We start from the raw sequence: 21560 nt of genomic DNA on the forward strand, positions 1-21560 counted from the left end.
GAATATTTGATTATTAAAGTACTTAGAAATTGTAGCGTTGGGGTGTGAAAGTATTGTGGTATTAGAATATACTTTGATATTTGAGGTATGGAGTATTAAGCTATAGACACTGAAATATTTAAAATTTGAAGAGTGAAAATATTAGAATATTCCCATGTTAACGTATCGCAGTGTTCAGCGTACTAAAGTGTCGAAATATCGCGGAAATAATGTGTTCGGAACACTATCTCCTTAAACTGCTTCCATTCGTTTATTTAAATGTTCGTAGAAAGCTCGAAACACATTTATCTTTACCTTCAATTCAAACTAAAAAACGCCAGATAAGAAGCTGATAACCGCGCATGCCCGCGTACCGTATGCGCTAGGTACGCCATCGACCTCGCCAACTATCATTATATCCGCACGCACAAGGAAACGCGCAAGCGTATTACGCGCGGCGCACTGTCATGGCCGAGGTAATTTCATCGGGCGCGCCTACACTATGACCGATCCACCAACAATACCGCATCGAGCTTAGCCCGAGGGCCACGAGACGTGCCGCGTCGCTTCTCCCATCGACTCGCGAATAGAATGCTCGCGTGTGCACAGAAAACAGAACGGAACACCAGAAACGAAGCGGCCGGGTGTAGGCACGAGCTCCGCGTAGGCACATTACACGCGGGCCGACACAGGGGTTTCTCTTTTACCAGTGACGACATTTAGAAATCCTATCCCCGACAGTGTCAGCGTGCCGCTCGTCCAGCGAGCAAGCAGATAGTCCCACGGCCAGCAGATCGCGAACGCGACGAGCGCGAGCTGTGCTCGTGAATGTACGTCGACGTAACGGCCTCGAAAGTTTTTTCTGTTTCTCTTACTACCCACAGTGCAATTGTCCTTTGCGGTTAGTCGCGGCGCGTGTCGCACTTATCGACGGTGGTAATTGAATTACAGGTCTCGGGATTATATCGATTTATGGCGTTACGGTTGAAAGTTCGACACTATGTGCGCGATGTGGGGATAGGATTTTAAAAATGTGTGATTCATATCGATTTCAATACGCTTGATCCTCGATCTTTAAATCGCAATTTTTATCGATCGCGGTGTAATCGCAGGTTTGATCGATTACGCTACTCCGTGATGATCGCTGATTGCGAGTAGAACGATACGAGTCCGAAGTTGAATCGCTTACCGTGATGCGTCAGAATTGCAGTGCTGCAGTAATAACAGTGTTGTAACTAATTCGTCTCACTGCCTGGTCGAAATCTGTGCTCGATATCACGCTTGTGGAGCGCCTATTGATCTTCAATCGCTATGGGGCCCAGTGAGATTGTCGGCTGACGGGATTTCAGTGCTCAGTGCCGCGCAAGTACTCTTTTCTTTTCGAATTTTAAATTTCTCCAACAAGATGGGTGGTGGGGGACACAATACGAACCTTTTGACGTACGAGACGCTGGTGCATGCGATATCTGGTGCAGCCGTAAGTATACATACGTGGTTTAGAAAGATTTTCAGAATTGGATACTCCGGTATTGGTTCGTGCATTATTTTGTATCAATCGCATCTATTGTATTACAGGGCAGCGTAGTCTCCATGGCAACGTTCTTTCCATTGGACACTGTGCGGAGCCGATTGCAACGTGAGTCTATTCAAAATATATCTATTGTGCAGAAATAAAAAACACACAATGCAAAAAGGGAACAATTTAAAAAAAAAAATATTCACCATGGTAGAAAATATTCGGTATAAAAATTCATACAAAATACAGACAATTCGCTTTCAAATCGCTCGGTCGGTAAGAAAGTTTTTAACAAATTACGTATTATGTTAAATACATTCAAACTTATTAAACTTTAATTTGCCAGTAACCATTTCAGTTACCTTGAAACTCTGCTCTAACATTTTTACGAGTAGATGGAACAGCGAATAAATTTGAGGATAATGACGAAGATGACCTTAACAGTTTTAATTAAAAGAAAAGATTTTTTTCATTGATAGTTTACGAAATCACCTCTGACGGCGAATTTATATTTAACCCATGACAGACTGATATTCGAAGTTGCGTAAATGTAAAAAAATGGTGTTGGAGACTCGTGTTAAAAATATACTTAAATGGTGACCGGATTCCTCTGCACTATCCATCACGAAATGATGACCCCTTTTTTTCATATTTTATTTCTAGTGGAAGAAGGCCGAGTTTCGAAGAGTACACTCGCAACGATCCACGAGCTCGTCGCCAAGGAAGGACCGTACGTTGGATTTCGTCATAAATGCCCGCACGTCAAACATACCGAGGAGCGGGAATTGTTTAAACGCTAAATGCACTAAGCTTGAATTTGCTTTTCACATAAGTGGTTGTAGACAAGAATGTTTGCTAGCGGCTCTAACACCTACTCTCCATGGGAAGCGATTTTCTTCTCATTATCTTCATTAGTCCCCCATCTGCATATTCTTAAACCTATTACACAGTATTCACAAATTCGTAGCGCAAACTTTGCACGCTTATGGTACTCGCCAAGGACAACAAAATGATGTTGGTAAAGATGAGTTTAAAAAAAAATTGTACCACGAATTTGATAACACCCTGTACTTGGTCCCTCGTTATTTCTTTCCTAACTTCTTTCCGCGCAAAATATTTCCTTTCAAGGTTGACCTTGTACAGAGGAATGGTACCAGTTCTGCAGAGCCTATGCGCCAGCAATTTCGTTTACTTCTACACATTCCACGGCTTGAAGACGCTCCGGAATAGGAGAAATCAAACGGCTGGAAATGATCTACTGGTTGCGTCGATCGCAGGTATTATTTAATAACTCGTACGCTAAACTAAAGAATTTTACTGAAGACTCGACTCGTTTCATTAGCTGCTGCTTCTTTAATCAAACTTGCGTTCTTGCGATTAAATTTCATGGTTTCAGGTATAATCAACGTTCTCACGACAACGCCGCTGTGGGTGGTAAATACGAAACTGAAGATGAGGGGCATCGATCAGGCCCGGGAGCCGAACAACAACGAATACAATACGTTGTACGGTACGTCCCGGCTATCAAGAACGAATCAATCAGCATTTCATGAGATCCCACGCGCATCGATTGCCATTAATTACCAGGATGCGTTGACGCTTCCTGTCGCGTGTTCAAACGCGGTGCAATGTCCAGCTACTCAAACAGACACGGCAGATATTCAATCTCACTTCCAACGACTCCAATATTCATTATGCGTGTATTATGTACGGTACAAGGTTTCTCTCACTTTCAATTCAATCTTGACACTGAAACCTGCCAGCAGATTACGTAAAGACCTGTTTATTCAATTCCTCGTGTGTTCGACTATGCCATCTCGCTTCACTGCAGCACGGTGACGTTAAACACAAGCGCACTCGTCTCCGGGAATCGCGCACTGTAATCACAACTGCCGTGCTCTTTTCCAGACGGCCTCGTTCACATGTGGAAATACGAAGGTATAAAGAAACTTTGGGCGGGAACTTTGCCAAGCTTGGCGCTGGTCGCGAACCCGGCCATTCAGTTCATGACTTACGAGTCCATCAAGCGCAGAGTCGTCGCGTCCTTCAACGGGCTACAACCCCCCGCGTGGACGTTCTTCGTCATTGGCGCCGTGGCGAAGGCAGTCGCCACAGCGTTAACTTATCCGTTGCAGTTGGTTCAGGCACAACTCAGAGTGAGTACTTTGCTTGAAAGTTGGAAGCATTCCATCAGTTTCAACGCGTACGGCGATTTCAATGCTGTTCATTATTTCTAGCATGGCCACAAGTTCCAGAATCTTCCGCCGAATGCTGGCACGTTGCAAATTCTCTTGTACATACTGAAGTGAGTATATCGTTTTTTATGACTCCCCCGTGAAGGTGAATGAATTCTGAATACATCTATTTTGCCTGCAGGAAGCAAGGAATAACGGGATTGTATAAGGGAATGGAGGCCAAGTTGCTGCAAACCGTTCTAACAGCAGCGCTGATGTTCTTGTCTTACGAGAAGATCTCTAGATTTATTTTCCGTATTCTTTTGCATAGACCGCAACTCAGATAATAACTGTTTGCAGTCTGAACGGTATTGCTCTGTCTATTATGATGGAGTAATGGTATAGAGAATAATTTGTAATTTACATCGCAAGGAAATATTAAAGAAGGCGTTTCTACCTAGTGTAACTGATGAGTGCGAGATAAATAAATTAGGCGGGGAAGACGCGAACAGACTACGTTATTGCTTAAAAGCGTCTGATAAACTTCAGTTTATCATTAAAATAATTTATTCTTAAAATACAGTCTCCTTAAGGGGGTAAGTTACCCTCGATAGCCCTTTAAAAAAGGCCTTTTTCAAACGCAAATTGTAAAGTGATAAATAACAGTAGAGGGAATGTTTTTTTTAAATTTAATCATTATTCTATGAGCTTTAACATGAAAAAAGAAAAGTCTAAATATCTCTATGTACATAAAAGTTATGAGTAAAAACGTAAAGGCGTGTACCCGGTGCACCGTTTGATGGTGAACATAAAATCTCGAAAACCGCTCTAACGATTTGGATGAAAATTTAATGAGAGATACAGAATACCATTCCCTACGATGTGTCGGGAGCAGATTTTCTAAACAAAAAATAATACAATTTTTATGTTGAAAAATACGATTTTATCGATTTCTTGTATGAATTTTTTTTAGCTTTTTTGTAAGAATTTATCTCGAAAATCTGCTCCCAACTCATCGTAGGGAATGGTTTTCTGCATCTCTCATTAAATTTTTATCCAAATCGTTGGGGCGGTTTTCGAGATTTTATGTTCCCCATCAAACGGTACACCGCGTACACGGCTTTACGTTTTTACTCAGAACTTTTATGTACATAGAGATATTTAGACCTTTCTTTTTTGGTGTTAAAGCTCATAGAATAACGAATAAAACTAGAAAAAAACGTTCTCTCTACTGTTATTTATCACTCTACAATTTGCGTTTGAAAAAGGCCTGTTTTAGGGCTATCGAGGGTAACTTACCCCCTTAAATTCTTCAGCTGGTTAGCGATCGAGGTAGCGTTGGAGCGTTCAAGCGACACGCTTCTGTTTAACCAAAACGCGTGAAACTGTCGAGTAGGAAGCTATGGCCCGCGTTCCAGCGTGTATCTGGAAAATGTGAGCTCCATAGACGGGAATACTGGCGAGTCTCAGGAAAACGCGTTTCGGATTTAAGTCGCATCCCCGCCGCAAATCGAATCGCTCGACATCGCCCGTGGCGCAGACGCGTGAAACCACCTCAGAATGGAACGATAAGCTGGCCGAACGCTGCAGCTCCGTCGATCGGCACAGCTTGACGTTGAAGAAGATCGAGCGCAAGTCCTCGAAGGCGATTCTGAGGTTGTGGAACAAACTGAAGCCGCGCAGAGACACGAGAAAGCATTTGGAACCGGATACACGCGACTCGGTGGTTTCCGTGTAGGTTGCAACACGCGAATCGGTGCGGCATAACTTTACATTAAATTGAATTTCACGAACGTGATGTCATTCTGTCTAAAGCAAACATACTGAGAATAAATATACATATGAATTTTTGATGATCGGTTTCAGAAAGATAGAAATCTGATAAGCTAACAGCTACCGTAGCTTTAAATTTCATCCAACTTACATTTCTCTGGAAATAAAGGCGGTAGTTTCAATTCACCTTGCGTAATTAATTCTTGCGAAACGACGTCGTAAACATCGTAGTGTAAACGTTCTGTCCACTTTAGCTAATGGCGGTATACCATTATTTGAAGTCAGAGTGACGGTATAATTGTACTAAACGATAAGTACACATTTTAGAAGCAGCGAACAAAGGGGCAATCATAATCCCATCTAAAGTTGTGAAACGTGTTCCCAGGTGTGATCCTAGTCATGCCGAAGAAACGATGAGCGGTAGATCGCAACGTGGGATCCATGAAACTTCGACGACCAAACGATACCTTAGCCCGCACGCGGGCGTGAAGAAACGCTGCGTGAAGCAACAGATAACGTACGATTATGACGCCGCCGTCAGCCAGCCGGACGTGCCACATTTCCTCGAACTTAAGAAGAACGGTCGCTGCCCGATGGTTAGTGGAGCTCCCCTTAGAAAGAGAACCCTAAGGACTCGCATAAGAAGCCGGGTTATGTCAAAGAAGAATTTTCAGAAAAGATCTCAGGCACTCGGGCTGAAGTCGCGCTGCAAAAGAAACGCGAAATCGCGCCCGCCGGATGGCAACGGCGCGTGCCGTGCGTACGACGGGGTAGCTTCCTCAGGCGTCTCTGACGAAGAGAGGGACGTCGGTGAGAAAGAGAATGTTACCAGCAATGGTACTGTCGACGTCGACACTGCGTCGAATTTCTTCAAGGTTCACCTTTCTTTAGAAAATCCGCCTTCCCTTTTTTGTGCAGAAGGTGGAGCAGTAACTGCCCATTTGGAATATCTTGGGTGTTGTTTGATAAAGTTGTAAAGTATCGAAGGGAATAGAATGAGGTAGAAGTAGTTGTTTCGTTGATGAAGGTGTAGAAGTAATTTCGAGGTAGATACTGCTCTATCTTGTGCCTCTAGTTTTATAGAAGATAAATAAGTCTCATTTACTGTTTGTGAAACGTAGAGCAATTTTCTTGGTCTTCATTGAAAGGGAATTATTCTTATTAGTTCTCAACTCTGAATAATGGAATTTAAATACTTTCGAATACCTTCGACTGTATGACTTAACTCTTGTACAGAAATTGAGTCATTGTGACCCAAAATCGAGTCACTAATCCTCGTTCCGCCTTTACTAATGTATTGTTTGGGCTGAGACTCCTTCGTACCTTTAAATACCTAATAACCGTCAATAATAAATAACAATAATCCTTTGTAATTTTATTTCTTAATTTATTTTGTTTTATTTTAGAAATTTAATAAGTTCTTAAAATATTAAACCGTGATAAATAAATAAACTTAGTTTTCTTTTTCTATGCTTATTTCTTGTAAATATGCGATATTGAGTCAATTTGATAAAAATTTACTTACCCCCTAACTTTAAAAATTCTGTATAAGGGTTAAATTAATTTTCCTTAGTACCGTGTATTATTTCCAATCTTCGCGCCCTCTTATCAAGGCTTAAAGTAGAATTTATTGCGTATAGAGAAATATGACAGGGGATGGGCGAAACGCTTCGTGTAAAGATGCAACTCTAGAGGTAGTCGAGACTAGCGATAAAATTCCAGTTGCAGAGAAGAAAGTGAAAATCGAGAGCCCGAGCGACTATGAAAATGCCACAGCTAGGTCGCCAGACCTTCAGGTCAAAGGCAGCAGAATTCCGAGGGCGAAGGTCACGGCTTTCCCCGTTCATACTCCTCAAGAATGTCATCCGGTACTTTGCTTAAAAAACACCATTAAAAGTACGCTGTTCAAATCGCAATTAACAATAATAATATACACAATAGGCTAAGAAAGTGACAATATGTAACAACGCAAAAGATCCCACGCAATGGAGATCCTCCATGACAACTTTCACCCCCAACAAGTTAGTTAAAAATCAATCAACCTGCCTCCCTTATCCTGAGCATACATTATAATTACTAATTACCAATTTAAAGTGCCGACGTAAAACAGCTACAAACAGTAAAAGGATCATGTGACGAAGTTCACGAACAGATGACTTACAAGCAAGAAATGGTTCGTTTCAAGGCGTTCCGGAGGGATTCAAAGTTAGTTGTAGCATGCTTGCGGCAGTGCCATAAACAAAGGTTTAAAAAAGTGTTAATTTAAGTACAAATTTCGTGTTACACGCAGAACAGTTTGGAATGAAGAGAGGGCTTCAGAAACAGACGGGGATGAAGAAGTGGAGGGAGATCGTGGGTTGGCGTCCGCCGATGAATCCCCAGCTATTATTGGTAACGTCGACGATCCACGTGCTCTGACGATCCTGCAGAGTCTAAAATTAAACTGTCCCTGCAAATCGTGCACCCATCACGAGCCACCTTCCAACAACCAGCGCGAGGACGATAGCGATTTGAAGAGCTCTTCTCCAGAGGAAGACAGGAGGAAGAAGTGGTTCAAGTACTGATACAGAGCACGCTTTAAATACTGCTTTATTGAACTGTCTTCGAGTCCAATCGACAGTCGTCACTGACGTTATCGTCTCGTTTAATAGGTCACAGCATCGCAAGTACGCGGAGACGAGTTCAGAAGACGTGTGCTCTTCTTCCGACGCGAACAACGAGAAGGGTAAAAGGAAGAAAAGGAGCCGGTTCAGAGTAAAGAGCCCCTTAAGTCAGCGTGCCAAAACGTGTTCAATAGTGAACGCAACGCCGAAAATTTCCAGCCATCGACGGACGAGCTTCTCCTTTTTCAACACCCTCTTCGACATCGTCTTCTGGCCTTATGTATTCTTAAAAGCGAATCGTTGATTCATCGGTGGATTTGCACCTACAGCTCCTTTCGTTCTTTAATAGAGAAATAGCGACACAGAGAGATACCATCGCAAATGGTGGATCGTTAGAAGGGTCATAAATGGTGAAAATGAAGCAATTTCAGTTTGCAGGGCTTTTGAATCTCTCATTTCTCACATTTTATACGCACGTTGTACCACCTTTTCCGAAATTGTACAACTTTTGCAATTAGTAAAGCTACTCGCGCAGTGTTTGCAAAGCATTTCAGAGAATATATTTAGCGTCTTTATATGTATATTCCAAAAAATGTATTTTTAATCATACACGATGGAAGCATGAGTCACGAGGGTATAAATATCGACATATATTTACAAGGTGTTAATAATGAAGTATTCCTGCGACAAACGTTAGCATTCTCGGTAAAGTGTGTCCTCTGTCAGCATAAAATGATTCGATTTGAAAACACACTGTGACCCCACGGTCGAGAATATTTCCTCCAGAATTTTACAACACGCCGATTGCTGGAATCATTAAATAACATTAGCATCCGTCACATGGTATTTCATAAAACCATTGTACCTTTTTTCATGGGTGTTGAGGCACTTCTTCGGAGTTTCCTCGTGAAAAACGACAACGTTAGCTTGTCGTAGAGTTTGTCGATTTCGTTCACGGTATCTTCCAAAATTAGCGACAGAGCTTTTTCGTCCTGCACCAATGCTTTATCAGCGACCAGAGACAGGTGCAAGTATCCCCGGTAAGTTAACAAAGAGCATCCAATTCCTGTGCAGCTCCTAGAAACAGTTCCATCAGCAAACCGAACGATAACCACAATTTTTGCAGAAGAAGTTTGTAAAAAATGAGAGGCCTGCCTATTGGGTATCCAGAAGGCGATATTCTTTAACGAATGACCTAGAACTTTGACTTCCTGAGGGCCAACCAAGTTGCTGAACACCATTGTGCTGTGACTCTTGAGAATAGGTCGCAGAAGCTTCTCTGGAAGTATGGCTGAAAGGTACTTCATCACCAAGAAATTCACCCTGTAATCAGGACCACTCCTGAGTGCATCGTTCGCGCTTTTCACGTCCCCAAGGCGTTCTAGAATTTGCGAATTTTCCGCGGGGTCCGTGCACGCCTTCCCGTTTATCTGCGAAATACAGAGAGGCAGTATTCCGACCGAAAAAGTGTTCTTCAGTGGAAGATCGTCGCTCCATTCCTCAATCTGCATTGGCAGAACGACGCTCAATGTAGTCGGAGTAGCTTCGTTCACCTGCATCATCGAAATTATTCAACGAGAGAATAGAGAACGGTTTAGAGGGTGTAGTAGCGGATTTAACAGGGCGGCCGATGAGCAGTTGACGCCTGGGCCCCCGCCCAGAAGGCCCCCAGGGCCCCATCTTTAATAAAATTATAATTGTATCCAAACTATATTTTTTTCTGTACTACTGCACTAAGACCGTTTTTAGTAAATTAACTCTACATTTTCCTGAAAAAATGGGCCCCTTCAGAAGGCCCCCTAGGGCCCCATCCTTAAAAAAAAAATCAATTTTATCCAAACTATATTTTTTTTCAGTACTACTACCCTTAACCCGCTTTATTACACTACCTCTTCATTTTCCCACCTGGGCCTTTTTCTTAAATCCGCCACTGAGAGGGTGGTTTTACAATAGCTTCGGTTGCTTACACGAAGGAAGTATTTCTGCAAGCTCACAGACAGAGCTGCCAGAAGAACATCCCCGAACCTAGCACCTGTGATACTTTTTATACTCTGGATCTTCGCGAAGAGCTTCTGATCGCCAGGGTTCTTGAAGTCGTCCTCCAGCCAGTAAGAGACCAGCTTCTCGCCTGTCAGCTCTGCTCCATGAAGTGCGCTAAAATCAGAAGACACGTTACCAACACAGACACCAAGCGAAGAAAAAAGTGGAAGACTGAAAACCATAGAAACCTTTTGTCCATGCTACGGAAAGCTTGTTGAATCAAACAAGCAGGCACACCAGCAACGATCTTCAGCATCCATAGACATCTCTTCGCCTTCTTAAAAACGCTCTCCAAGATAAAATTCGCCAACTTCTCCCTCCCCCTCTTCACAAACGCCTTCATTTCCCACTTCAAATCATCGAAAGTGACGTTCTGCAGGAACCTCAAACGAGCATCGAACTGTCCCCTCGCCAGCTTAATGAGCTGCGGGAAAACCATGAAATGGATGAACGGCATGGAGGCGGACATTACTTCCTTTGGAAAGGAACACTCCACACTCCTGTCCCCTATCAAGCAAGGCTTCGCTAAGTTCGCCTCAGCTTTGAGTACGTCGACCGTCTTCAGGTCCTCGCCCTTCATCCCCAAGCTCGCGCCCTCCAGCTGCAGGCAGGTCTCCTGAATCGGTTCTTTATCCACGATCACTTCCCTGAAGAACTTCAGAAGGGACATACCGTCGCCCAACGAATGGTGAACGCGAAACAGAACTGGGATCTTGATTCTGCTGGTCAGATGCTCCTCCAGTCGTCGAAGGTAATGGTGACTGGACCTGGGGCAACACTTGCCGATCAAGATCTCCCAGGACGCGGTGTGGTCTTCAGGCAGAGGCTGGTTGCAGACGTTCGACAGGATCCTCTTCAGGTGGCCGTTGTAAACATTGTCGCAGGACCCGTCGCAATTGGAGCGCTCGTACTCCAGCCACCTGACACGGTCCTTCAAATTAATCTCCTCGCTTCTCTCCCAGTAATAGTACCCAAGCTTCTTCTTCCTCTTGTACAGGAGCTTCTCGAAGGGCGAGGCCAGCAGACGGCGCTTCGCCAGGTCGCGGAAGCTCTCCAGGAAATTAACGTTCGAGTGGCGAGCGTCCTTCTCCAGGATCATGAGGATGTTATTCACGGACAGGGCTGCGGACTCTTCCACGGACCAAACGCGGTCCATGCCATCGAGGAGGCCGGCGTATTTGTCCCTTAGCCGTATCCTCAGGACTACGTCTACCACGCGGCGGCTCATGTACGAGCATACAAGCGCTAGCACGATCAACGGGGCGAAAATAAAGGAGTAGATCGCGAGGAGCACTTGATGTATCTTCGGCATAATGCTATCGATGGAGTTTACAGTTGTCGAATCCTTCTAAGACCTGGCGTCGTTCCGTCTTGACGCCTGCGAAACACGGATGAACAATTGCACTTGGCATCATTCGCGGGGGTGGTAACGGGGTGGAATCGTTAAACTTGCTTACATCGTGGTCGGAAGTAGCCGTGCTCGGGAGTGGTCGCGATGCTGTCCAGCACCAAGTAAGACGACTCTCAGCAGAGTTGCTGTTTTTATAGTGAAGCACTAGCCATCGATCGCCGCTAACTCGATTTAACGTGACTCTCTTATCCGGTTATTACCTCCAGTTGCATAATTACGATATCCTTAAACATTGGCCCCGGCGAGGGGAAACATGACCCCCACGACTGATCTAGTTCTTAAGTGACTGAAAACGGACAATCATATGGCTTTGCACGGCTACTGCCTCGCGTTCTTGGTACTTCGGAATCCTCGATTAGAATAACGCGCTAGGTGAACGAAGCTTGTAAACGTACGTAGGGGAGCTACGTTGGTTTCTCGAAGGAGATGGTGGTGCTGCTCCCACTGGTTTTGCAGCCGCTCCTCGCTGCCTGCAGGAGGACCCTTAAACGAGAATTCTCGTAGGCCAAACGGTCGCTGCGGCGAGTCTCTCGAGCCAGCAACGCGTCTTTGCTGGGCAGCAGAGACACCCCGGAGCTTCCTCTCATGACTTCGTTGCTTGCTTTCTTAAGAGCGTCCTGCAATCGATAGATCATGCGAAGGATTCGAAGGGTCAATAGGAAGATTATCGAGTTCTTGATAGGTATTCAAACCTGTAGCGTCTCTATCGAACCCTTTAGCAAGGCTTCTTGCTCATCCTTCCGTTTCTTCAGCCTCAAATACTTCCTGCAGATATTTTCAACAGCTTCGTTACGCTCCGCGAGTCTGCCACCCAGGGTCAACATCTTCTGTTGGAGGTCATCGATCTGGAATCCGTTGGTTAATATTGGAACACCGTCTGGATTGATGATAAGAGCTCTTTGATAGAGAACGCTACCTCTTTGCTTCTTTCTGTAAGAAGACAGTTCGTCGCTGTGACTTCTTTCTTCAGCTGCTCGTTTCGGGTCAACAGCGCATCGTACCTGATGAACAGTTTGGATCGAAAGACACTTTTTTTTTCCATGGTTTATTAATGCATGAATTTTACTTTTGGTTCCAGGTTCTCTGCACTTCCCTCTTCAAGGTTTCCGGCAACGAGATCTCGGCTCCAAGACGAATGTCGGTGACGCTCTGGCGAAACAGATCTAGAAGAATGGAGTCCTCGCGATACCATCACTTTTTCGAATTGAATTTCTACGTACTCAGCATGTTCTTGTTGCGCTTATTCGCTTTCCTCAGATCGTCTATTGCTATTTTGTTCTTGGCCTTCAACGTCGAATATCTTAGCCACCGTTCCGCCTCCAAGCCTCGCGAAATCGCCAGGCTTTCTTCCAGAGCCTCCACGGTATCGTGAATACCGTTTATCTTCGTGACGTACTCTTCTACTGATATCAAAATTTTCTTTCCACCGGCGCCTTCCATAAAGTCCTCGTTGCGTCCCATTAACCGATACTTATTAATTGAATACTGGCACGGGTAAAAAAAAATTGAACGATGCTGATCGATCTTAAAATGACGGAAGAAAACACATTTCAACTTCAGTTAATTTTTTTATTAAATTACATATGTACAGTTTGAATAAATATTATCGCAACCTTAACACGTATGATACAGAAAAATACAGTCTCACATTGATACGCATATCGTGTTCAGCACGTTCGGCCCCCTTGCGCTTCAGAACGCTTCTGAACTTCGTGGGATTGTAAAGCAAAGAAATGGAGATTAATTTTACAATATCCGCACGCGTGCGGACAGCGTTCGTTGAGGTAAATGTGGGAGACTCGGAAATTCGATGAAAGTTCGTCTACTTTTTAGACAACGGGCACGGCTCTGACGCGTATTTCTTGAAACTTTCGTGAACGCAGCACAGAAAATTACGACAGGAATCCCTAGTGTGCACCAAAACATCGAATACGTCGGGCCCGGACTGCCTGTCTATTGCTTCGTTGAATTTTTGCAAAAGCGTCAAGTCTAGCTCGGGTACGCCCTCCAAGTCTTCCACCATTTCTTTGACCATTACAGCATTTTCGATAAGTGGCTCCAGGGAGTGGCTAATAATTAGGAACACATAGATCATAATTATCAATCCTATCTTAATTATAGAAAGACAGAGTTAATTCAGTTTTGCTTAACCAGGACGCAAACCCAGATTCTCTATTTTACAGAGAACTACTACATCGACCGAGCCAATAAATTCACAATAAATTCCAGGTCTCTACGCCTATGTACTGTTTGAAAATGGCTACCGCTCAAGAATACAACTCCCGAAAATAACGTGAGAAAAACCGAGTATTTGGAAGAATTGTCAAGATTAATTAACGCCAACTGTAGTTTCTAATCATTGCATCTCGATTTGTACTTACGGGCAACGTTTTGCCTCGTCGATAGAATAACAACAGGTCTCGTACAAATTCAGACACTCGAGGCTGTCCTCGAGGTCGCGCCTTTTCAAGTATTTTCGGAAAATCTCCCTACCACGTGGATGGGCCAGGGTCTTGTTTATATTATCTGTGATCTGATCTAATTCGTCGCGGCTCAGACCGGTCGTGCACTTTCCGATGCAGCCGATCGCTTGCCTCGACGAGGAGCTCTGCATACTTCGTACCACCTGCGAACAGATCCTTGTCAAAACACACAAACCGTCAACCTAATTTCGTGAATTCAACTCGTAGGATATGCATTGGTACGGTAGAAATGGTTATTAGTACAGAATATCAATAAATCGAGATTCAGTGTCACTTTATTGAAGTAGATAGGGAGGGGGTGATTTTCAACTGTTCAATTTAATCACATTGCACAAATATCACGGTATGCATCAAGTATATTTTAAGACACATAGGAAACGATTGGCTTTAGCTACCATTGGATATAAAAGAATTTGTCACGAAACAATCGTAAGCCTGTGTGAACTCTTATCTAAAGTAGCGGTCACGCGAAGTTATCGCACGGTAACAAGAAGTTCCCATGGACGGAAAAGGAAACAGTAAATAACAGACTGTACCAACCACACTTCGTAATATACCTAAGTTTCTGGAGAATAGTGGGCCAGCAGGATTGTTTTTAAAATCAAATTAACGGCTAGGAAAGGTGTGCCTGACGCGCATGCCCGCTCCCAACGATGCAGTCACCTGGCAGAATTTAGCATTCCTAGTCGGTGCATGTCTTACTTCGTATACTTGGTAAATTCGTTCAGTTTAAGAGTCGAAAGATTTCAAGCCGAACGTCACGTATTCGGTGCGTGTTTATTTAGGTTATTGCTTCACGAACGTTCTATGTACTGCGAACTCTAGTACTGCGAATTTGGTTAGTGGTTCAATTGTCGCCTCTACAGACCACGTGACACTTAGACCAGGCTTACTTACGGGCGAGGTACAACGTATCGCCCAGGAGACCCAAACAGAGTTATCGATCGCAACTTATGCGAAACCGGATTCACGGTGGCTGGCGATCTTAACCCCGCAGGGCTGCTCGTCTCACGCAAACAAATAATGCGAACTTTCGTCAAGCAAATGTTCAGTCCATGTTCTTGCACTGTTGTAAACTGCATTAGTTAACTGTTTCCTCGGTTCGACACTTGTTTCTCGATCGACAATGCATGCTTAACAGGTGACAGCTGACCCTCGAAAATAGTCATAGAAAAACGATGTAGAAAAGAGGTGACACGTTACCTAATTTCACAGAGATTGAATTCTAACAGTTCGTTGAAGAATTAACGCGACCTGCATATTCGAGCCACTGGATCTTTGTTTACGTACATGTTATTTTTAAACGAAACAGAAAACCCACCCCACGAGGTTACTCGCGCAGCGCTGCGTACCGACTGACGCGTATCTCCACGCGCCGAAAATATATTACACGCTGCTGTTAGGTTGGCGCGCATGAAATATCGTTTTTTCGAGTGACATTTAACGGCGTGTAACTTTTTTGGAATGCAGACTTCTCTCGAAGAGGCCAAACCGTCATCTTCTTTTAAGACAGGGAGTCTTTTCGGCTCGACTTTGTTATCTTATCGTGTAGAATGAGGAAGACTATGCAGAGACGACTCATTCAGCGCGGCAAGAACGGAAGTGGAGGGGATAGGGTTCACCTTAGCTCGAGGCAGAACCCCATCTTTATTTTGAGACAATACTGTAGCGTGTATTTAACTAAAGTAGCTTTCGTGTAAGTTCTTAGGCTTTTACTCGTTATAATGCTGTAGTTTGTTACGCATCTAAATATTTATGTGATATCCATGCCAATGTGTGTTATAACGTTTGAAAAAACGATGCAATTTGTAGAAAGACAATGCCACGTTTAGTTGAATCCATCCAGCATACCAAAGATGGTCTTTGTTATTCTAGGCATCGTCTGCGAAATAACTGCACGTTATTTCGAATGCGAGGCACATACTTGGCGAGACAAGGCAGTTCATAGTAGGGCGATGATGTAAGAATGTTTCAGTTACTGTGAAAGCTACTTCAACTATTTCTTTTTTACTACAGAATTAAAAATTTTGGACATAGAGGGTGTTTGATATAAAAAAGATCATAAAAAGAAGACATACTGAAATAAATTCAATCATATGTTCCATACACTTGTTAGGAAATTTGTAATATAAAATATATTATTGCTGCATTTAAGAGAGCGCAAATTCGCAAGGCGCATGCTCCCCGTTTTTCAAACAGGACGGACTGATCTCACTTTGCAACGCGGGAAAGATATTGAAATTTAAAAGTTTCGAATATAAATTGATGAATATGAGTTTCATTTTCGAAAAATATGACTGACATTAGAATGTTATTGATATTTCTGTTTAAAAGATCATCACTTCCACTGTGCGATAGTCTTTCTCTTATTTGACACTTTGGTCACTTCGTAACAATTACCCTGATATAATTATTTAATATTACAACACCTTTAATTGATATTCTTTCTCGGAAAATTATTTTATTAAGTGGCTTAAGTTATCTATCACATCAACGAATTACTTTTATAACAATAAGTAAAACTTATTTACTGCAATGATCGTTCAAATATGCCGCCAAAAAATGAGCGGGAAAATATAATAATCGCGACGAAAGTACACGACGGAAATTAGGTTTGAGTAGTGACAGCGCGTGGTCGTTAAAATATTCGTAATCGTAAATGTTTTAATGTAAATTTTAATTATGGATTCCGAATTCCCCGATCCAGACGAAGAATTTGATTTAGTGCACGAAGATGAATACGAACTTTTACGAGAAATCGAGGGTAAACGAACTATAACCTTATTACCGGCATTCCGTTTGACATTTTCAAATGGAATCGACGATTGAATTTATCATTTAACTTTAATTAATACGTTTCAGACCTCGAAAGGAAGAAAACACTGCAATCCCAGAAAGTTGAAAGCCCGCAAGAAAAACATAAACAGAAAGATGAATTAAATGCTCTTATACCTAATACGGAATCCGTTACTCCTACACCTAATAATAATCTGTATAAACAATTAAACACTCCAATCCATACTATAAATAAGGAATTGAATACTCCCACAACTAGTCACCACGATGAATTCAGTATTCCAAGTACTAGCCGAGGCATTGGATTTATTGATAACTTCGATGTAGGGAACACAGCAAAGCGTAATTACGATGAGCTATTCGGTGACATTTCAGACATAGATGATATATATGGTAGGTGTCTTATAATTTAACACGCCAATTTCACTAATGGCTGTGTCCATGCGTAATTTTCATTCATATTTGGCATTCAAGAACCAAGGGACAAGAAACCAAGATGGGACCAGCCTCAAGATATTATCAGAGCAGTACTGGATGCCAGAGAAAAGTTTCACGACCACAACAGAGGAGTTTCTGTGAGAAGAAAACATAGCGATGAGTATGTTGACAAAAAGCAGCTTACATATTGCGTATAAAAGAAGCGTAATACTTTTGATTCTTCTTCAGGGAAAGGGAGACAATATCCTTGCGAGTTCCTCGTTGGAATTTTCTAGCTGTAACCAGACCGCACGACGCGCAGCGTATATATATTAGATTCAGAAGCGAGCAGGCCGATGTAAAGCCAAGTAAACATTCGTTCTCTAATCTACTATCAGTACCGTACAGTGAATTGAAAGCAGAAGCGGAAGAAATTGTAGGTGAACCAAGCGTAGCATTATACACAGTCTGGAGAAACTAATCTGATGAATTTTAATATTATTTTACAGATAGTGGATAATGTTAAGCGAGCCAGTCGTGAAACTTCCGATTCAACGATCGCAGAAGTCGTAGAGAATAACGAACTATGGGTTGACAAGTACAAACCCAAGCTTTACTTGGAATTACTTTCAGACGAAAGTGTAAACAGACACTTGCTACATTGGATAAAGCTTTGGGATAAGGTGGTGTTCAATCGCAATTATGTTCAAAACAGAAAGAATAAACAACAACATTCTACATTCAGGAACAAGAAATTTATACCTAAAGAAACTGTCGAAGAAGTGGACAACCAAGGCTTCCCGATTCAGAGAATAGTGCTGCTTACTGGCCCACCGGGATTAGGAAAAACTACATTAGCTCACTTAGTGGCTAAACATGCTGGTTATAACGTAGTAGAGATTAATGCAAGCGACGAAAGAAGTCCAGATGCTTTTAGGTAGTATAAAACTTTACGAGTGAAATTGATTCTCATCCGAATTCGCTAATTCGCACAGCACTGTATTTCTAAACGTAGACAAGTCCTTCTCGCATCGACACAAATGAAAGCTGTGATGGGAAGTGACCCACGACCGAATTGTCTAATTCTAGATGAAATTGATGGGGCACCAGCACCCTCGATCGATCTGTTGCTCAAATTTGTGCAAGGCAAACTAGTTGCGAAAGGTAAAAAGGATAAGGCGAAAGGTGGTAAGCAGTCGAATATTTGCCACCGTCCTGTGATATGCATTTGTAATGAACCTTATACTCCTTCGTTAAGGTAAACGTTTTATTCAATATACAGTGGTGTGCAAAAGTATTCGGCCACCCTTTAAAATAGCATAATTTTTAAAAAATCGTATATAACTTACTTAAATCTACAAACGGGTTTTTTGAATTTTCGTTACGGGCTCATAAAAAAAAAGTTTAAAAAACGACCTTTCTATTTTTTTTTTGGTATTCCGACCAAATGCATTTTTTTTTCAAAATGACGAATCACGCCACTTAACAAACTAATCCTTCTAGCTTCTCAAAAAAAAACTCAAGTCGTTTGGATTAATTTTAAAAAAATTATGCGATTTTAAAGGGTGGCCGAATACTTTTGCACGCCACTGTACATACTTGTGTGCTCTCAATTGATTGGTACATTAAATTCATGTAGAAAACTACATTTTACAGAGCCCTTCGAGCAGCTGCTCTTATCGTGCCAGTCCCTGAAGTGAGTCCTGCGAGACTGGTAGACAGATTAATGCAAGTAGCACGAAAGGAGCGCATAAAAGTAAATTACGACGCTCTTTTGAAATTAGCCGAAATATCAGGCTGCGACATTAGGTCGTGCTTGGGAGCTCTGCAATACATGGGCGGCGCGAGCATGGGAGACAATTTATCGTTTGCGTTAAAAGACACTCGAAAGGGATTATTCGACTCGTGGAAACAAATATTTACAATACCTATGAACAGAAGTGGAATACTTCCCCTTCCTGAAAGAGCTCGCCTTGTTCTGAAAACCGTACAATACGGTAGAACATTTTATGCAATTACAGAAATAATTCAATGAAATGTATTCGGTCAGTTAATACCATAATGGTCTTTTGTTTTAGGGGAATCGGAGAAACTAGCACTGGGCATATTCCATAACTACCCAGAAATTTGTAGCGAAAAGCTGAATCACGTGGTCCAGTGTTTGCAGTGGTTTCAATTCTTCGATGAAATTACATCTCTGATTGCGAGGTTTCAAGTTTGGTCTGTTATGCCTTACACGAACTACGCATTCATTACATGGCACTTACATTTTGCCAAACCAATAAGAGCTAAATTGTCTTACCCTTCTATTACATACGAAGTAAGAGTAACAAGTATTGAATATAAAAGAAATGTTCAATTATGATTACGAATTTAAATGTGAAGTTCTATTTTTCATAGGTGAAGCAGAAGCATGCAAGAAGCACAGGGATACTGACAACTATTCATCGAAGCAGTGGTCGTGATAGTACAATCTTGGCTGTCGATATTGCTCCCTATCTACCAGATTTACTGTGCCCGCGATTACGAACAGTTTCCGGACATTTATATTCGGCTAAAGAAAGGGTCGACATTGCTCGATTGGTGAACGTTCTAATCGAATATGGCCTCACGTTCACGCAAGACAAGAATTTCGACGGAACCTACGACTACAAGCTAGATCCGTAAGTTGAAAGCTACATCGTGAAATGTTAGGCATGAATCGCATTAATTTGACTTCTTCCAGTAACATATTCGAAGTCGGTATTTTTCCCGAGTGTAAACAGCGTCGGACGCTGGTGTACGCAGTGAAACAAATAATTGTTCAGGAGCTGGAAGCTGAGCGCCTGCGACGCGCCGCAAATGCAATAAACGGCACGAAAAATCCGGGGAGAAATAATAATACGACGAAACAGACAGATTCGGGAATGGACACGCAAATACAGAATCGTACATTTAAGACACCCAATTCTACCGCTACGGAAAATCCTAAAAAACTTCAACCCGAAGTGAAAGAAATCGTAAGTTCCCATATTCGTTATTTTCGTATTTAATCTGTCTGGCATTGAATACTGTAATATAATAATGATGAAATTACAGACGTACAAGGATTTCTTTGGAAGAATTATTACGGTAAATCCAGATAAACAGAGGTCGGATAAACAATCTAACAATTTGCGCAAATTGCGAAGAAAACATGGCGTATGGTATAAGTATAAAGAAGGATTTAGCAATGCTGTTCGTCGAAAGGTCATAATGAAAGATCTTCTTTGAACTGTAACATATTTTTATGAAGAAGCTAGGCAATAAAGATATTTATTTTATTAAAGAAGCCTGCGAAGTTTAATTCATTCCTTTGGAATATATGGATAACGTCTAAGGTTATACAATTTGTGGACGAAAAGAGTTTGTTAGAAAAAAAAATACATTTTCGTTCATTTCCTTCAAGACCGTCGCGGATTTTGGCGAAGCGCAGCGAAGCAAATGGAAGAAATTAATAATAATTGTCACTGCGCTTTGGTCGTCAAACGTTTATAAACTTTTCCCTTCGTATCGCCGCGCTTCGCCAAACTGCGCGATGGCCTTTATAAACCTTTTATTAAAGCCGAAGGATTATTTTTATATAACGTTTCTGTTTGAAAATTCCCGCACAGGCATAAAATTACTATCCAACCAAGATTATTATCTATATAGGTATTTCATTTTAGAACTGCGCATGATACAGTACAGATAGTAGATCGATGTGTGCGTGTGGCGTGTTACCGCTTGCCGGTGCTTGCCGGTGTGCTGTTTTGATTACAACCACTATTTCAATTTCACGTGGGTATAGTCCGGTATACTAAGGTCAATCGTTGTAAACAGGAGAAAGAAATTGTACTGAGAATAAAACTAATCTCTAGTTTTGCGCTACTGTACGACATTAACGTTCCAACGTAGACAGTGTAAGTAATTACTGAAGTAGTTATTTAAGTAAGATTCACTACACAAACATTTGTATTATTATATGGGTGTGAGGTAATCTCCAATAGTAAAATTTTGGTTAACTCTATCCATATGGACCTTGTTAATGTTTATGACATTAAATGGGATTCAATTCTTTCAGAGATAGGGCAAAGGTACCAGTAGTTGACCATGTATCAGTAGCTGACAACTTTTCAGAAAAACGTGAAAAAATAAGGTTTTTAGAAGTGGCAAACTGTGGGTATTAGAAACCACGGCATGCTGTTGAAAAGAGATAGTTGCACTTCTAAAAACCTTATGTTTCACGTTTTTCTGAAAAGTTGTCAACTACTGGTACCTTTACTCTTTTTATACGTTTTTTTTTGTATAAACCCTAAATGAAATTGATATAAGTAACTTGTTTCTTATATCAAGTATGGGTTCTGTACA

The 21560-nt window shown here is 42.1% G+C and overlaps 8 protein-coding genes and 1 long non-coding RNA gene across 15 annotated transcripts; 5 read left to right on the top strand and 4 right to left on the bottom strand.

Moving 5' to 3' along the window:
* Positions 1-457: 457 nt before the first annotated feature.
* On the top strand, positions 458-4178 carry Pmp34 (Peroxisomal Membrane Protein 34). The gene is made up of 8 exons (XM_076816316.1): positions 458-1456; positions 1555-1615; positions 2159-2225; positions 2624-2772; positions 2892-3005; positions 3404-3651; positions 3733-3800; positions 3872-4178. The coding sequence occupies exons 1-8, from the start codon at positions 1385-1387 to the stop codon at positions 4014-4016; spliced, it is 924 nt and encodes a 307-aa protein (XP_076672431.1). The 5' UTR covers positions 458-1384; the 3' UTR covers positions 4017-4178.
* On the bottom strand, positions 4064-5110 carry LOC143371341 (uncharacterized). Its single transcript, XR_013086002.1, has 2 exons — positions 4969-5110; positions 4064-4253 (listed from the first exon to the last, which is right to left on the bottom strand). It is a non-coding gene; the product is annotated as an uncharacterized LOC143371341 (long non-coding RNA).
* Positions 5111-5131: 21 nt separating this feature from the next.
* Positions 5132-6949, top strand: LOC143371316 (uncharacterized). Of its 2 annotated transcripts, none has more exons than XM_076816335.1 (2): positions 5132-5403; positions 5828-6823. In XM_076816335.1, exon 2 carries the CDS (start codon positions 5856-5858, stop codon positions 6417-6419), a length of 564 nt encoding a protein of 187 aa, XP_076672450.1. In that variant the 5' UTR covers positions 5132-5403; positions 5828-5855; the 3' UTR covers positions 6420-6823. The 2 variants fall into 2 exon arrangements, with proteins under 2 accessions (XP_076672450.1, XP_076672443.1); XM_076816328.1 differs by lacking the exon at positions 5132-5403 and having other exon boundaries at positions 5591-6038; positions 6117-6949.
* Positions 6950-7088: 139 nt separating this feature from the next.
* LOC143371303 (uncharacterized) lies at positions 7089-8629 on the top strand. The gene is made up of 5 exons (XM_076816302.1): positions 7089-7310; positions 7384-7463; positions 7537-7647; positions 7733-7999; positions 8094-8629. Exons 1-5 carry the CDS (start codon positions 7089-7091, stop codon positions 8347-8349), a joined length of 936 nt encoding a protein of 311 aa, XP_076672417.1. The 3' UTR covers positions 8350-8629.
* On the bottom strand, positions 8625-11653 carry LOC143371289 (uncharacterized). Its single transcript, XM_076816275.1, has 6 exons — positions 11543-11653; positions 10274-11463; positions 10013-10199; positions 9201-9598; positions 8911-9122; positions 8625-8852 (listed from the first exon to the last, which is right to left on the bottom strand). Exons 2-6 carry the CDS (start codon positions 11395-11397, stop codon positions 8836-8838), a joined length of 1938 nt encoding a protein of 645 aa, XP_076672390.1. The 5' UTR covers positions 11398-11463; positions 11543-11653; the 3' UTR covers positions 8625-8835.
* A 112-nt stretch (positions 11654-11765) lies between these two features.
* LOC143371337 (uncharacterized) lies at positions 11766-12967 on the bottom strand. Its single transcript, XM_076816433.1, has 5 exons — positions 12717-12967; positions 12563-12659; positions 12413-12497; positions 12189-12341; positions 11766-12113 (listed from the first exon to the last, which is right to left on the bottom strand). Exons 1-5 carry the CDS (start codon positions 12955-12957, stop codon positions 11901-11903), a joined length of 789 nt encoding a protein of 262 aa, XP_076672548.1. The 5' UTR covers positions 12958-12967; the 3' UTR covers positions 11766-11900.
* Positions 12968-13051: 84 nt separating this feature from the next.
* On the bottom strand, positions 13052-15458 carry LOC143371324 (uncharacterized). Of its 6 annotated transcripts, none has more exons than XM_076816360.1 (4): positions 14877-15458; positions 14537-14642; positions 13878-14122; positions 13052-13565 (listed from the first exon to the last, which is right to left on the bottom strand). In XM_076816360.1, the coding sequence occupies exons 3-4, from the start codon at positions 14108-14110 to the stop codon at positions 13319-13321; spliced, it is 480 nt and encodes a 159-aa protein (XP_076672475.1). In that variant the 5' UTR covers positions 14111-14122; positions 14537-14642; positions 14877-15458; the 3' UTR covers positions 13052-13318. The 6 variants fall into 6 exon arrangements, with proteins under 6 accessions (XP_076672475.1, XP_076672483.1, XP_076672516.1 ...); XM_076816368.1 differs by having other exon boundaries at positions 14520-14642; XM_076816401.1 differs by lacking the exon at positions 14537-14642 and having other exon boundaries at positions 15270-15458.
* Positions 15459-16417: 959 nt separating this feature from the next.
* LOC143371336 (uncharacterized) lies at positions 16418-17364 on the top strand. The gene is made up of 3 exons (XM_076816417.1): positions 16418-16743; positions 16842-17174; positions 17250-17364. Coding segments are annotated over exons 1-3 (417 nt in total). The 5' UTR covers positions 16418-16661; the 3' UTR covers positions 17252-17364.
* On the top strand, positions 17255-20502 carry LOC143371296 (chromosome transmission fidelity protein 18 homolog; the record flags this gene model as incomplete). The annotated part of the gene is made up of 9 exons (XM_076816289.1): positions 17255-17373; positions 17442-17628; positions 17702-18129; positions 18208-18450; positions 18849-19189; positions 19271-19512; positions 19593-19855; positions 19918-20191; positions 20271-20502. Coding segments are annotated over 9 exons (2271 nt in total), but the record flags the coding sequence as incomplete, so codon positions are not given.
* Positions 20503-21560: the final 1058 nt, after the last annotated feature.

Source organism: Andrena cerasifolii, chromosome 1 (assembly GCF_050908995.1).
Source record: "Andrena cerasifolii isolate SP2316 chromosome 1, iyAndCera1_principal, whole genome shotgun sequence".
Taxonomy (NCBI): Eukaryota; Metazoa; Arthropoda; class Insecta; order Hymenoptera; family Andrenidae; genus Andrena; species Andrena cerasifolii.